General features: G+C 39.7%; 1 protein-coding gene across 2 annotated transcripts in view; it reads left to right on the forward strand.

The window, feature by feature from the left end:
- si:ch211-186j3.6 (neural-cadherin) overlaps positions 1-17,560 on the forward strand; it is a 268,142-nt gene that overhangs the window by 146,212 nt on the left and 104,370 nt on the right. For both annotated transcript variants that reach the window (XM_037096548.1, XM_037096549.1), the window contains 8 exons: positions 6,648-6,768; positions 7,313-7,475; positions 8,608-9,276; positions 9,963-10,154; positions 11,011-11,454; positions 11,633-11,963; positions 12,513-12,606; positions 14,081-14,265. In XM_037096548.1, the coding sequence (XP_036952443.1) occupies positions 6,648-6,768; positions 7,313-7,475; positions 8,608-9,276; positions 9,963-10,154; positions 11,011-11,454; positions 11,633-11,963; positions 12,513-12,606; positions 14,081-14,265 (2,199 nt within the window). The remainder of the gene's footprint in view (positions 1-6,647; positions 6,769-7,312; positions 7,476-8,607; positions 9,277-9,962; positions 10,155-11,010; positions 11,455-11,632; positions 11,964-12,512; positions 12,607-14,080; positions 14,266-17,560) is intronic.

Here is a 17,560-nt window from a genome sequence, read left to right on the forward strand (position 1 = left end):
ACGAGTTCATCTAGCCTAACCTTTCGATGTAAGGCACAGAAAGAACCTCCAAAGCGTTACAATGTGCACTTTCACCATTTTGGCCTTCATAACAGTTTCTTCTTTCTCTCGGGTCAAACATTTCTCACTGTTAAGATGTTGCAGCTCTGTAGCTGTTGAGAAGAAGCTGACTGCAGCTCTGACGTGGCTGGTGTTTGTCATTATGTTTCCGACTTGTTGTACACAGAGAACTGGCATCATTTTTAAAATGTTTAAACTGTTTTTAGGCCAAGTTTGAGACAGTGGTGCGCAATTAATTTCAAGTTGGTGAATGCACATATATACATATATATATATATATATATATATATATATATATATATATGTATGTTTAGTATGCACTTTGAGAGTTTTCAGTTTTCAGAGTACAGCTAAGAATGACAGAACAAGGATTATCCCTTTTGACATAAGGTAGAGTGAAGTGTTTTTCCATTTAGAACACGCTATACCGGTTACATACTTAGATCTAATTTGTCGACCTTTCCAGAACACTTACCTTTAATTAAGCGCTAATTAAGAGGCCTCATTAGGATCTGAGAGTTTGTCAAGACTATGAAATACAAAGATTTAGGTCCCTGATGGAACATGATGAGACATCAGCTGTCGTGACTAGATGCAAATGTCAGCGAACGACAGAAAAAAAAAAACAAATTAAAAAAAAAAAACAAAACAAGACCATTAGTATTCAGAGAAATAAAAAAGTGTCTCTCACAGAGTTTATTACAGCACTGTGGCTTACACTATTAGAAGGCATCTAGAAACAGCACTGGACTGTGATTGGGAAAGGTCTGGTATTTCCAGATCAGCAACAAAATCAAATGAGGATTTGAATTTTAAGTGGCTAGGGCCTCTGTAACAGAGGGACAACGGACATCAAGATGCCGCTGAGTGAGCGTCAACGAAAACGCTTTCCACTTCAACAGAGCACACCTTAGGGCTACAGGCTCTGCATTGAGCTGCCGAAACCGCACGTTTCTCAGAATCAGAGTTAGAATCAGAAATACTTAATTGATCCCTGAGCGGAAATTGCTTGTGTTACAGCTGCTCTCATTCAAAGTCCAGAAATATGCAGAAAAATAATAATAATATTAATAATAATCATGATAACCACAATAAGTATAATAAAAACTAAATGTAAGCAAGTACAAAAAAAAAAAAAAATACATGTACATTCTACTAGAATGAATAATATGTACAGTGTAATACATAATACAGTCGAAAATATATGGTTATTGCACATTGCTGTCATAACTATAGCATATCAGTGAGAGACGAATCGTCCAGTGTCCTCAGAATGACTCAGAGAGTCTGACACTCAGAGCGGGGAGTTGAACAGTTTGATGGCCACAGTCAGGAATGGTTTCCTGTGGCGCTCCGTGGTGCATCTTGGTGGGATCAGTCTAGTGCTGAATGTACTCCTGTGGCTGACTACCATGTTACTTGGAGAGCATCCTCCTCTCTGACATCACTGTCCCACAACGTCACTGGCGTTGCGGATCAGTCTGTCCAGTCTTTTGGCATTCGCTACTCTCAGCCTGCTGCCCCAGCACACAACAGCACAGAGGACATCACTTATAGTGCTGTAATTGTGAATGTGTATACAGCAAACTAAAATTTGAAATATTCATAGTCTACTGGAAACCCCTATGAACTTTTAATATTAAAATGTCATCTATAGGTTTAGCAGATGAGATTAAGCTTGGTTGCTAAAAGCTGCATGTTGCGCAATATGAATTATACAATACATATGTTTAAAGGCCATTTTCTCAAAATGAGTTTTTTCTCATACTCTGAGCCAAAATCTCCACTTCAGTTGCACTTATATATATATTCACCAAACTTTCCAGTGTTACTCCCATCTATATTCTGAAGGTTTTAACAGAAGGGTTTGTTCATATCATTCATAGCCTGATTTATATAACATTTTATTCTCAAAAACAAGGCAAAAATTGTTTTCTTTTATGACAGTTTTTTTTCTGATTTATAGAGTGATGAAAAGAGATATCCAAAATTCCCTCCGCAAAAACCTTTGGCTATGATATGTCAACAAAATGAAACAGGAATTTTGAACCTGGCTTCCAGTGTTTAGTGTCCAGTGTTTAGATTTATGTTTTGGTAATGTATGCAAATTAGTGCATATTTGATTATATAATGCCTCATTTGCATATTTAAACATACAATTTCAGAAAACTCATAATACAAAAAAAAATATATTGTCTTAATGTGAGTAATCAACTGGTGATTAAATTATATTATGTTAGTTAAAAAGTAGGTAGTGTGTCCCCTTAATTAGCTAATTATGCTAATTATAAAAAATTGCCCAACATGCAACTCTTAGCAACCAAGCTGAATTTCATCCACTTGGCCTATAGATTACATTTCAATCTTAAAAGTTTGTAGGAAACACAATTTCTGGGTCCAAGAAATTTCCAGTAGACTATCATTCTAGGGGAAAAAAAAAAAAAAAAAAAAAAAAAAAAATCAGAAGAAGAAGTCAAACACACATTTGGGAGTAAAAAGTTGGTCAATTTGCAACCCAGTGTTAAAAAATCCCAATCAATCAATGAGTTTTGTTTGTAGATCGCATCTACAATAGGTCTGACAAACTGTTACATACCTAAAATTTGTATTCACAACAGTGGTGTCATGTTGCTAATGCCATTTTTTTACATAATAATACATATAATGTTAAGTTAGAAAAATAAAAACTGGAGTAGTGCAAAATGGCAAAGATACTGTGAACTTGGAACTATATTTAGATCATACAATTACTTAGATATTTAACACTGGATTGCATATTGACTGGCTTTTCACTCCCTGAAAAAGTTAGACTATTTCAAATTTGAGTTTGATGTATAACAGTACACGCTCACTATTATGTAGCATGTTTAAACTGGTATGGCTTTGCTGCTGTTGACAAACAGGAAGCCTATAGAGCATACTGAGATGAATAAAAGCAGCAGTCAGGGCTCCAGAATGCGACTACATTTTGGGACTATTTTAAGAGATGATGTGACTAAAATTGGACTTGCAAATAAGCCCCAATTTAATGTCAGATTTATTTCTATTTTTGTGCGTGTCTATAAAGAAGACAGAATAACTTCAGGGTAGGTCTAACTAGAGTGAAACATCTATACGGTTTCATGTTGTTTTCTGTGATGATTAATTGTGTTATTCATGACAATAACTCAACAAGCATAATGGGGTTGTGAGGTATCTGGGTTATAGGTATCAATGTGTCAGCAGAGGGAGAAATGAGCGTGATGGGTGCAAAGTGTTTAAAGGTGCGCAACTTGACACTTCTTGGCCTAAACCAACAAAACAGGAACAAGGAGGAATGAGAATGGGAGAGAGTGGGAAACTGAATGCCCACAGCAAGGTGTTTTTGCAATGGGTTGATTTCTTTAAAATGTTCAGAGCCCCAAAGTGTACAAGTGCACTTTTAAGAAAAAGTGAACATTATTTTCACATATCACCTGGACTATTAGTGGTCCACTGTGAACACACCTGCTGAAATATCGAATATATAGAAAAAAATGTAATGAAATATTCACTACATACACACTGTAATCATGGTTATCTGCTTCTATTTAATCAACTTACTTGCATTAAGATGATATGATCCAAATAGAAAAAAGCTCTCTTTTGTCCATCTTTCCATCCAGCCAGTATTCCACCTGATGCAGGAACCACAGCGGCAATGACACAAAGTTGCAAAGCCAAAAAACGCATGCAGAACAGAAGAAATTTGAAGAAATATTACGTCTCAACATTCACACCAATGACATTGTGCTCTCTTGATTCTGAAATGAGGGTCCAATGTATTAAGCTTATAAATAACCTCAAAATCAACTCAAAATTCATCAAAATCGGCCCACCGGGAGTTGAAATGTTGCCGCTTTTGGTTCAAACTGCAGAATCCAGAAATTGATTCAGCATCCTCAGTAACCCCCAAAACCACTCCAATATTGTCCAAATTGACCAACCAGTTGATGAGATATTGCCCATAAGGCAATTAATGCTAATTAATGCTAATAATGCTAATTATGCAAATTGCCCAACAGATGCGAATTAGCATCTGGCAGTTTCTTAATGCTGGGGACCCATACTGTACATTTCTTACATAAAACTTTGGTGTACTCAACATTTCTGGGCTCTATGATCAACTTTTCTCCAAAAAGTTATTTAATGTGACCTGAGGAGAAGGCTTAATTGACCACAGCTGTCTGTCTATAATATTGTGTCTCAGCTTTTTTGGTCTATTGAGGAATAAAAGACCATCTTGAACTTTAGGCTATTTTGGGCTATTTTTAAAAGCCTATGCCCTCTAAATGGGATTTAATATGCATTGGGACATGAACCACCATCCTTCATGCCTTTTGAGGGCAATAACGAAAAGACCTTTTTCGAAAATGTGTGAGATGTGTTACGTCTTGTGTATTTGTTACTCTGTCAGCCCTCTGTCTGTCTGCGTGTATGTACCTGCTCTCTTGGTTGTATACTCTGGTGTCAGTAAGGTACCAAGGGAGATGAATACAGCTTGAAATTGGTACAACTGGGAAAAAACAAACAAAAAAAAAAAAACGAAAAAAACATTTGGTTTCCCTTTGTTTATTTTAAAAGTGCTGTTAACACTTCTGCTGTTCCTTTTGTCCTTTGGGTCTCAGCAGTTTTTCTAAATACTTAAGAGATTGAGACAAATAGAACAAAGGGAGAAAGAGGGCGAGAGAGAAGAATGGAAGCAATTGCCTATATCCCCTAATGTCTCATTTAAAATGCCGACACACAGGCGGTACAAAACGATGTGGATTACTGCATTCTTCTTTCTCCTGCCTTTACTTTCATCTTGCTAATAAGCTGTGAATCTCATCTCATCTTCAGAGGTCTCTCCTTTTCCTTTCATATTAACATGAGGGGTGGTAGATGCAACGGTGATTGAGATGCAGACCTTGGCTTTACCAGTAATTGCATTGAGAGGGAACATTTTGTTGATCAGCATCTAATAGACTTTATTAAAAAAAATGTTTGGAGAGCTTAAAATGGAAAAGAGATTATTATGTGAGGTAGGGAGAGACTTTTGAAGATGAGAGGTGGGGGATTTCACAGCAATGTGATTTTAGATAGCTTGGAAGAATGGAGTATAAATTATTAGATTAGTCAATGGAGTTTCACAACATTTTGTTGAATTTAAGCAGTCTTGTAATTTGACTGAGTTTTGGGAAACACATTGTGTGTTCAGTAATGTTATGAGTAATGTTGAATGCTTAAACAACAAGCAGTCGCTGTCTTTACATTGGACGATTACCTGCTGCATTAGAAAAGGATCTTTATGGCCAGAATCAGTGAATGTCAGCTACTTTAAAGCCATGTGTAGTAAAAAAAAGCCAACGACAATGATGCATATTCAGTATTAATAATGCAAAAGGATCAAGAAAAAAATTACTTACTGCAAAATGTTAGGAATGTTATTGAAATCATTCATTTTACGCAAATCATTTCAACAGAAATTGAATTATAGTTTTAAAAGTATTTCAATGACTGCTAAGATCAATATTTTTTGCTTTTTCACAGAAAATTATAAAACAGATTAATCATTTTGAATCAATTTTTAACAGAATGAATAGCAAAACTGCAAACTCTTCCTGAGCAGTATTTGATTAAACCTTCAGAAATACTTGATCCAAAAGTCATATCTTTGCTGACAAGGCTGTGTCTGCAGGTCAAGTTGAATACATTATTTTTTTTTTTTTTTCCCTTTTATGCCATCAAAAGCTGACAGTAATTACATTTAAATGTGTGTTTTTTTCTTAAGGCTGAAAGTTGTATTCAAAGCCAGTAACCTTGAGCAAATTGCTGAAGTGAATGTTAAGATGCATTGTAGAAAGACAAAGAAAAATATTAAATGTTAAGGTCAACATATATACAGCAAAAGTACATACAACACACTTTCTGTGGAGTTTTTCCACACACTTGAAAAGGGTCAACTTGTGGTGTTTGTTGTGTTTTTTGTTGTTGTTTTTTTTGCTTGTTTGTTTGTTTTTCCATTGACATCCATGCATAGTAAACAGCAGTGAACTCCCTTTTGAATTGAACAGTGCATATACACCTGTGCTGTACAATAACTATGCTGTTGTCAGGTTAAGTTGGTAAGTCCTGAAGAACTCTTAGAATGTAGCCAAAGAACAAAACAAGGCCATCAAGATGTGGTATCTTTCATTGCAAGTATAAGTGCTGTAGCTATAATCAGCTGACTCGCAGAGGAATGTGAATGAATTGGGCGGTGTGCATATTGACACAGATGTGTGAAGTGTCCTACTTTATCAAGGCTGTTAAAGACAAATACAGTCAGACTGCATCAAAAACTGTATATCTTATTCCAGACGGACGGCTAACGGCGGGTTGATGATATCTATCTCAGTTAAGGGTGACAGATTGGTGGATTGGCAGGAACAGAAGCAGTGAACTAGACAGGGACTTCCAATCCATGGGGGATCTGGTACAAATATGGCCATGGCTCCAACAAGACTAAATTACTATACGCTGCTGTGTCAGCAGCTCTGGTTCATTTGTTCACACTGTCATGCTTCCATTTTCCCTCCTCTCTGCAGGTGGAAACGCTAAGCTGCGTTACCAGATCACATCGGGGAACACAGGAGGGGTGTTTGATGTGGAACCAGAGGTGGGCACTATCTTTATTGCCCAGCCTCTGGACTATGAACAGAACAAAAGGTAAGACATTTAGTTTATAATCACCTGAAACAAAGAATCGTTGCATTTTTGTTACCTTAGGAAGAGCCTGATATATCTACAGTAAAGAGAGAGTGGGCCCTTTATCTGCCATAGCCCAGACTGAAAAAATAAGACTTAAAAACTTTAGAGAGGGCCTTTAGATAGAGATATATTTTTTTATTTTTATTTTTACTTATTTTATTTTTTTTTTCAGTGATTTCTTGTTACCTCATCTAGATGGTCAAAAGCAGTCAAATATTCAGCCATGACTTTGGAAATAAATTCATGCTGGCAGTTTCTTAAGTAAACTCCAAAATCCTGTCGGCAGTTATTTCCACTGGTTCCAAACTTTTCAGTATTAATCATAAGACACCAAACATAACACACCAAACTGGGCCCTATGTAAATAAAGGGCCTGGATTTAAAATATCAGAATGCCGCTTTTAGAATATTTCAGTTAAGTTTTTTTCGTACAGAGCTCCTTTGGAAACAATCTGTTGCTATTTTTGTAAATGCCTCTGATTAAGCTGAAACTTTTGCTCAGGTACAAGCTTCATGTCCTGGCTTCAGATGGGAAGTGGGAGGATTATACAACAGTAACGGTAAACGTTGTTAACAAGAACGACGAGGCTCCGGTGTTCACCGTTAATGAGTACTACGGCAGCGTCACAGAGGAACTGGATGGCTCACCGGTGTTTGTGTTGCAGGTATAGTCCTCTCATTATTAACCGTAACTGTGTAACTGTAACTGCGTGTGAATGTTTTTGGAATACGCTGTTTCATTCTCTAAAGTGTAAATCAAACACTGTCTTGCTAACAAAACCAACTCAGATTTTTCCTTGTTATGCTTGTCTGAAATCGATTACCCATATCTGTCATAGTGCAAAACAATCCTGAGGGGTAAATCTTCCATTTTGTGAGGGTGGAAAGTTTGACAGGCATAGGAACAGTAATAACTGGGAATGGAGCATTCTGAATGATACATTTTTATTATACATTCAAATGTTTCAAAGCATTTTCCTGCCGTGATTTCAAAGCTTCTTTAGAAGTTTGCTGAAATCTATTTGACATTGTTGCCACCATCATTTACTATTTAGTATTCAGTTAATTATTTAGTTTAGTAAGTCAGTCGTTTTTGGGGGATTCATTTTTTTGGAATTTGATTTTAGTTTTTCATCAAGTAATTACTGTGCAACCATGGCACACACTGTGTTGTTCATTGCAAAATCATTCAAGCTAACTCTGAAGCTAGTGTATGTATTTTATGAGTAATCATTCTAGTGCATGTTAACTAATTTTTACTTGCATAAATGGCACAAATACAAATACATGTAGTTTCACGCAGTTCTAGAGTAACAACTCACTTTGAATATTTTCTCACCATTATTAACAGTTTGTCTGTCATGTGAGAGAGTTTTCAACCACATACAGTGTTTTGTAGTTTGTAAGCCTGGCGCTCTCCTTCCTTTGTACATATGTAAGAGGACATTTCTTACTCCTCTAACAGAACATGAGTTCATTTTGGCTCTACATCACATTGCAATTAAGGTTCTGAATTGAAACATCTTTGGCCTGCCCTGGGTGTAATTGCTGCTGATGTGGTGAGGATCAGTGTGAGAATGAGCAGACAGAGGAAGAGAGGCAGGAGAGGTGGGGGATGGAGTTGAGGAATGATGCCAGATTTACCTACCAGAGAGTTCATAACCACACAGAGCTGTTGTGAAGCGCTTCCAGTCAAGATATCCCTCCAAGTCAGCAGCATCTCAATAATTAAATAAGGTAAAAAACTCATTATACTGTCATCGCCGTCTCTGTCTTGCTGTACCTTTGATGTTGTAGGTGACAGCGTCTGACCCAGATAAGGATGCTGACCAGGAGGCCCTGCGTTACTCCCTCCATGGCCAGGGTGCTGAGAGTGAATTCATAATTGATGAGGTCACAGGAAAGATCTACGCCCAGCGGACGTTGGACCGCGAAGAGCGAGCCGTGTGGCGTTTCGTCGTCTTGGCCACAGACGAGGGTGGCGAAGGTCTGACGGGTTTCACCGACGTCATCATCAACGTGTGGGACATCAACGACAACGCGCCCGTCTTCACCTGCGCCCCCAGCTGCCACGGAGACGTAGCCGAGAACTCATTGGTCGGGACATCTGTGATGGAGATGACAGCCACCGATCTGGATGACTCTGCGGTCGGGCAGAACGCCGTGCTCTCTTACAGGATTATAGGTAGCTTAGACGCCACCAGCATCGGGGTCGGAGGAGTACCTACCTTCTCAGAAATGTTCACCATCAACCCGACCACAGGGACCATCAGTGTAGCCATGGGCGGTCTAGACAGAGAGCAGGTTGAATCCTACCTCCTGGTCGTAGAGGCCAGAGATGGGGGAGGGATGACAGGAACGGGAACCGCCACCATTCAGATCAAGGATATGAACGATCATGCTCCAAGATTCATCGATCACTCCTGCATGGCAAGGATCTCTGAGAATGCAGAGCCTAATGCAGAGGTGGGTCATAGTATACTCTCTGTTCATGAGGCACCATTTTTTATGACCTCATTATATGTCCATATTCTCTCATTTATTTTAGAAATCTCTACAAATGCACGCACGAGTGAAAACAATATCATATGCTGTCTTCTGAAATCAATACTGGTCTGAAGACACCCCTTTAAGAAACAAGCTTAACTTCTTAACAATAAAACAGTAACAAAAAAAGAACAATATCATTGTGTTGTCCCTTTTCCCATCAAAGAGCACTGACTGGCATATGCAATGCTACAATATTATCATATTTTCTTGCTCAGTACAAAACACATCGCAGCCCACAAATTGGAATACAAAGCATACAAAGAAGAAAAACGACGCTTGTCTTGCTGCGCCGTATTATAATGAAGAAAGTGGCTACATTTAATGTGAAAGGATAAATAATCTGCTTTTGGCAGCACACATTATGTGTGTCATATATAATCGGAACGCTTCTATTTTACAATTTATTGTTAGCAGTTTCCCATGTTTAGAACATGTAAAATATTTATAGAAGAATAACAAATTCTGCCACTTTGCTATTATCAAAAATGCACCACTACCAGAGAGATTTAAGTTGATGTATTAGAAACGCAAGACACCCTATAAAATATTCCCAAAGATAAGACGCCTATATATTTTTATCAAATGATATTGTTTGTTCTAAGGTCCTGGAGCTCGCTGCTGAGGACAAGGACACTGGAGAAAATGCCCAGCTGACCTTCAGTGTTGTGGCTGGAGACCAAGAGCAGAAGTTCTACATGGTCAGTCACAAGCAGGAGCAGCGCGGCACTCTGAGGCTTAAGAAACGTCTGGACTATGAACGCCACAGTGAGCAGAGGTTCAACCTCACGCTGAAGGTATGTGAAAGTGGTTCCAAAAGCCCTGTTAGACCACCAGGGGCTGGTCCTATTGAAAATTATTTGATTCAGCTTTCTCCAATTCACGGGGATTGAAGTCGCCTTTGTGGAAGGGATCTTCAGCTAAGGGTATGGAGCATGTTTCAAGGGAATACAGACACACGACTGACAGAAGCCAGATGATGAACAGTGCTGCTGTGCCTGATTTTAAAGTGTTGGATATATGAAAAGAATTTTAGTAGGCTTCTGAAGTACAGGCACATTCACTTCTTAGACAGTTTTGAGAGTAGTTTCAAGTGATGGAAAAATGGAAAAGGTTAGGGGACATTTCTTAAGCACTGATCTCTGAGTTATTTGTTTTCTATGGTACTCATAAATCGCTCAAAGCAACCAGTCAACCCATCAATCAAAAGTCAAGACAGAGAATCTCAAGGTGAAGAGAACACTTTAAAGCCAGTCAAACAGAAAGTGTCTCATGTCATTTATAGACAGGAGCTTTAAAACTCCACTCTTTAACTTTTAATATTGGTGACAGTAAGCGGGAAAATTGCAATACGTTGTATAAGGTGATGTATAAATCACCTGCAGCAGACTTATTTGTGCAAACAAAGGTACATGTTATGTTTTATAACCAAATATGGTAAAGAGCAAGAACATTAGATAACGGGAGGCTTGATCAGTTTAGGTGAGTTGCTCTTTTCACGTTTCTCTTGCTGACTAAGCAATAGTCAGAAGAAATTGTTTGGTCAAAAATTACAATCACACTTACTGGCTGATAAGATGTGATGTTTTTAGATTTGAATACTGCCCTTGTTGCACTTTCATGACGTGTGACACTATGTGGTTGCTGTTTCAGGTTGAAGACCTGGACTTCTCTAGCCTTCTGCACTGTGTGGTGGAAGTGGAGGACTATAACGACCATGCTCCAGTCTTCATTCCACACTTCCTGTCTCTCGCCCCGCTACCTGAGGACATCACCATGGGAACCAGCGTGGCACATTTGGTGGCCAGTGATTCAGATTCAGGCCAGAACCGAGAGATCACCTATAGCCTGTCTGAAGACTCAGATCCTGATGGTCTGTTCACCATTGACCAGTCCGGTGTACTCTCTGTGGCCCGACCTCTTGATCGGGAGGGGATGCCTCAGCATCACTTGGTTGTCATAGCAACTGATCATGGAGTTCCACCTCTAACAGGCAGCGCAACAGTCCAACTGCCTCTGTTAGATGTAAATGATAACGGACCAGAGTTTGAGGCGGCATACTCCCCGATAGTCTTTGAGAATGTGGCTGGACCACAGGTACGCTTGACTGAGTTTAATCATAATATAACATGTAACATGCTGATGTTTTGCAATGGTTTGGTAAAAAGAAGGATGTCTGAATGAAGCAAAGGAGAATTGTTTCATATTGGTAGTGTGGATACGAAAATCCAACCAGAGCAACCCACAACCCCTCATGCTCTCCTTCCTTGTTTAGGTAGTAAGGATGAACCAAACGTCGACCCTCCTCCGAGCTGTGGACCAGGACTCTCCAGAAAATGGACCACCCTTCCACTTCACTGTCCCCTCTGAGTATCGCCACAGCAATGATTTCTACCTCCAAGACAACCTTAATGGCACTGCGACACTAACAGCTTTGCGGACGTTTGACCGTGAGCGCCAGAAAGAGTTTCTCATTCCCATTGTTATGAGCGACAGTGGCCATCCAGCTAAAACAGTGACCAGCACCCTGACAGTAACCATCGGTGACCAAAATGATCATGCACATGTGGCGGGGGAGAAGACAATTTTCATCAATAGCCACCGAGGTAAGAGGGCCATCTGTCTTCAGGATGTAGTGTTCAAAGATGAATTATGATTGTGGTTAATTAAGTTATAAAGCTCTGGACTACACGGGTACAGACATGGAATTAATAAAAGTCATTATCGATTTTTACTAGCACTTCTTGAACTTTGCTCTTTAATACAGTTTTCTTTCCCTGTAGTGTGCAGTCATTATCACACATCGATACACACATTTTAATTTGTGTTTTTATCTCTGCCATCATCATTGTCTGCATGATCTGCGTTTAGTCAGAAATACTCCAATACATACTGCACATGCTATAATATGGATCGTCATGGCTTTAAGTTTCTTGCTCTTGATGTATGGTATTAATGGTAATGCATTACGCATGCGACACACACACTTAAACACACGTTTATGGGGATACACAGGTAGAGAGGAAATGCCTATTCTTACCCTATAAGCTTTCCTGAGTAAATTGTAGGCCGTATCTTTCCTCTCAAAACTAAAACATACAGTGTTAATGGGCATTGAAAAGGGTGAACTGTTATGCAATTTCTTTCTTTCATAGGCCGAATGCCAACCACAGTGCTTGGAAAGGTCTACTCTCCTGACCCTGATGACTGGGACAACAAGACATATGTCTTTGAAGGACATGTACCGAGGTAAGTAATGCGACCTTTCTCTAATTATTTAAGAGATCATACAACAATTTTATCAGCTTAAAAGACTTAGGTGAAGGCCATTCTCACGTGGTTGCCATAAATTTGCTGATATTATCCGAAGTCAGTCAAACTCAGAGTTCTCACTGTTTTGCTGCATCACACAATATTATTACTCCAGTTTGATCATGACCACTGGGTCAGCAGTCAGCTTCCACGCTGCCTCCTGGACATAATGATTGAACTACAATCTCCTCATTAAATCAGACTGATAATTATTTAGATATTATTAATATTGTTATTTAGCTCTCTAAGGCTATCGTTAGTGGGCACATTGCTCATTGTGCTTGCACAGTACAAAAAACTTTTAATCTGTTATCTGACTCAAAGGAAGCTTGACTGTGACATGTCACATGTTACTTCAGTAACCAACATAGAACATTAACAAATTTTACGCTAACCACTACAGGAAATTGCAGGTTAACATTTGATATCCAGGACTGGAGTTACATCACAGACACTACCCTTCGCTATCTGTGTAACAGCCATATGCTTGATTTTGACATAGTCACCATCCCTCCCATATTTCCACTTTCCATTTTGATTTAGATATCATTGCCAATAATGAAATGAAATTGAAATAAGGAACGCATGTTTAAAATGTGAAAGTATTGATAGTTTTACCAGAGATGTAAAATTGTCATTCAATAATTCTGGAATTACGTGCTATTCCTCAGATATAACGGTCACGCCACAGCATACGCTGTAAAATGTGTTCATGCGACCCTTGTCTCCACAAGTGCTTTATTATTTGATTTGCCAAGGTTCTGTCTTGGATTTCCCTTGTAATTGAACTTGAATGAGCTCATTTACTGTACACAGAGACAAGGACCAAGTAAATTTGCTTCCTCACATGTCTTTCCGCCTATTAGTGGGCCTCATTTTCCCCCCTGCCTCCCTTTTCCTAATGTGTCGTCTTTCTTCACTTTCCATTATTGTCCCAGAGGGCAATTGGTTTACAGCAGAAAAACAGAGTAAAACGTAAACTAAAGCACGGAATCAAACACTGAGTAAAACGCATGGCTGACGGGGAAGATTCCTTGTGGACAATTCACGCTGCTGCGGGACATAAATCCAAAATGCTGAAGCTTTCAATCTACCTTGGGATCTTGGCGCGTAGAGTTCAACTGCGTGGTACTCTTCTCTGCTTGCCTGTATATTACTACCACTCTCTAGTTGATATTGCATGTGCATCCAAACACATGCAGTATTGATATCAACACAAAAATAGTCCCACAGCCAAGCAGTGTGGAGCCTCTTGACCAGGCGCTGCCCCTTGCCGAAAGGAGGTGAGAGGTTAAATATGTCCATCACTGTACAGGGCTGAGATTTTGTGAGTTAGAACACAGATAATTTTTCATCTAAATGTGACCCATTTGAAACTGATGTGGTTGTCTGTGTATTTGTTCTCTTCCAGTTACTTTATCCTAAACAAAAGGACAGGTTTCCTGATCATCAAGGAGAACGCTCCACCCGGCACCTACGAGTTCCAGGTCCGTGTGTCGGATGGAGTTTGGCCAGATGCTGTTTCTACTGTCATCGTGCACGTGAGGGAACTGCGAGACGAGGCCATCTACAACTCAGGGTCTCTGCGTCTGGCAGGTTTGTGCAGACGTGCACACACACACACACACACACACACACACACACACACACACACACACACACACACACACACACACACACACACACACACACACACACACACCCCTATACTTGTCTTTGCTCAAAAATGGTCTCTGGTGTGACATGTAATATCCTCCTCCTTCGGCGAGTCCCGTCAGCTGATGCTGTCTGTTTTTGGTGTTCACTGAGTCTCTGCCTGTTTCACAGATAGAGTTGTTCATGTCTGCTGAGTGATGCTATGTACAATTGTACTAGCACATTGGTTCTGTGTTATCATGTGAATGAATTTCCATATCTAAATGCAATGAGATAGCTGGCTTACATAAACCCCATTTTCTGAGGGAGACCTTGAGATATTGTTGAAAGCTCCATAAAATGCTGGTCATGGCGCTGGGCATTCAGGTACGATTTTTGGTTTACTGACAAGATTTTTCTCTATTATATAATACATAACCAATTAGGTTTTGCCATTCTGGTGTTAATAAAGTTCACCAATTCTTCATCAATATGTGTAAGTATATATTTTTTTTTAGTTACACATTGAACAGCACTTCTGAGTGGATCCAGTGATCCACACTTTAAACTGAACAAATAGCTACCCTAGCCTTTAATTAATTAAATTGATCGTACTGCTTCCGTGTGCTCCTCCAAATCAACACTGCTTGCCGCTTGAGGATCATGATGGCCAAACAGTTAGTGACTTTTTTGAATTTAGAAACCAGAGCTCCAAATGCCTGCTTCCGTTTCTCTCTGAGCTTTTCAGCTCCTCTTTTACATTTTGCACTTTTTCACCTGATCTTGCTGTTGTTGATGCACGTCTCGAGACGGGCCAGGCCATAGGTCAAACTAATTTCCCAGCTTCGTTACTTTTGAGAGGAAAACAACCAAATTAGATAAATGGTGTGTATCCTAAGCCAAAACATATTTTTTTTGACATTTCTCCTCATGCAATCTGACGTAACTCCTTTTACTCCCAGGTTCACAGAAGACAGACTTTGTTTTGGAATTTCCAGTTTTGCTTTGGGCTGTTGAAATGTGCCAGCCAGCTGTACCAGTTTTGACATTAATACCAAAGTGCTTGACTCCCTTGCTGATGGCCTCACAAGTACACTTTAACCAGTTCACAGCTGTCACAAACATCACAGCTGTCATTCTGACTGATGGCTTGTGACATTCATGCTATAACAGCAAAATGTTGACTTACACCGATCAACCATTACATTATAACCACCTGCCTAATGTGGGCAGATCCCCCTTTTGCCGCCAAAGCAGCTTTGACCAGTCAAGGCATGGACTCCATAAGAGCTCTGAAGGTGTGCTGTGGAATTTGGCATCAAGATGTAAGCAGCAGATCCTATAATCCAGATTCGAGTCCTGTAAATCGCCAGACGAGGTCTCCGTGGATTGGACTTGTTTGTCCGGCACATCTCACAGATGCTCGATGGGATTGATGTGTGGGGACTTCGGAGGCCAGGTCAACAGCTTGAACTTGCTGTAGTGTTCCTCAAACCGTTCCTGAATCATTTTTGCAGGGTTGCAGGGAGTGTTAACCTGCTGAAAGAGGCCAAAGCCATTAGGGCATACAATTTCCATGAAGGGGTTTACTTGGTCTGCGACGGTGTTTACGTGGGGTGGTACACTGCTGGCTGGGAACACCCACCGGGACCTGCAGTTTTAAAGATGAGCTGACCCAGCTGTCTATCCACTACAATCCGACCCATGTCAAAGTCGCTCCGACCCTTTCGCTTCCCATTTCTCATGCTTTCAACGCATCGCCTTCAATGACAAAATGTTCACTTGCTGCCTAGAATTTCCCACCCACTGACAGGTATTATTATTAAGAGCTCATCAATGATATTCACCTCACCTATCAGTGGTTCTAATGTTATGGCTGATCGGTGTATAGCCATACTAATTCGTGATTTGAATCAAAGAAAACCTAAAACTGTGCTCAGCCTAGTAACGCTGAGGAGGGAGTATTGGAGAATGTGGTCATTATTTTGCAGGCTTGTCTCCAGTCATAGAAAATTAATGAGTGCGGATTACTGTGTACTCTAGTTGTTTGTAGTGTTTCGAAGGACTGTCACACTCTCAGTTAAAGATGTTTCCTTAGCAAAAGATTACACCCATTATTAATCCCTCTCTCCTGACTCACGGGGATCTCAGCTGTCCCCGGCCCATATTGAGAAATGCCTGTTTCCATTCCTTACGCTGGCAAAATAATTAGTCGAGAGGTTTCGCCCAGCCAGCACATTCTCTGCACATGTTGAGCAGCATCCATCATTACCTGATGTACAGCACATCGGCTGTCTGCTCCGAATTAAATTCACTTTAGAGGAATGGGACATGGCTGAAGGATTTTTATGATTTCACAGATATTGAAATAGAAGCAGAGGGGGAGGCCAGAGGGTGCACTCCAAAGACTGCAGAAGAGAAGGGATGAGAACAGAGGAAAGGAAAGGATGGAAGAGTCAAGCCTCATATAAGTAGATAAAAGGATTTGCTCCTCATTTTGCAAACAGGGCTAAGGTAAATTAATCAGCACCAAACATAGAAACGGTGTAGTGGAGAACAGCTGGCACCCACATTTCAATATTTGCGTAAGGGAAATGAAACCCTTCACAAAACGTAGACTAGAAAATGTGTGTTTAAAACGAATGATGGAAATCATAAAGGAATGAAACTGCTCTCAGTTTTGTTAGTTTGTGATTAAGACTGAAAAAAAAAATATATTTTTTTCTCAATTTCATTTAAAGTTAAAGCTGCAAGCAACAATTGCCATGATAAATAATTGCTTCAAACAACATTATTTGCATTTTTTTGTGTCCGTTGTCTTTACCTGTCATATTGACTAAAAAGCCAAAGGCACTGATGCTGGCTACTCCTGGTTTCTACTGGGGTTCGATTCCCTGCTGATTGGTTTGGAATTTACATAAAGGCCAAAAATACAGTGAAATGTGCGGTACACACATGTCGTTGCATGCCACATTCACAGGGCAGACACTGCATGCAACTGGCATTCTTAGCAAATAGGCTTATTTGAAGAGCATGTGATGTGGCTAACTACCGCTGACTCATCCATTATGTGGCACTAAACATCACCCGTCAATTATGTCATGATGCACTGTGCAGTTTGGAGAAAACTACCTGCAAATGTCATGTACATCTGATAAATAATACAATATTCAATTTCACATACTGTAGGTCATATTCTTATGAAGGGCTGTTAAAAACCAAAAAAAAAAAAAAAAAAAACCATTACAGGTGCTCA

The sequence above is a fragment of the Acanthopagrus latus genome, chromosome 4 (assembly GCF_904848185.1).
Source record: "Acanthopagrus latus isolate v.2019 chromosome 4, fAcaLat1.1, whole genome shotgun sequence".
Classification (NCBI taxonomy): Eukaryota; Metazoa; Chordata; class Actinopteri; order Spariformes; family Sparidae; genus Acanthopagrus; species Acanthopagrus latus.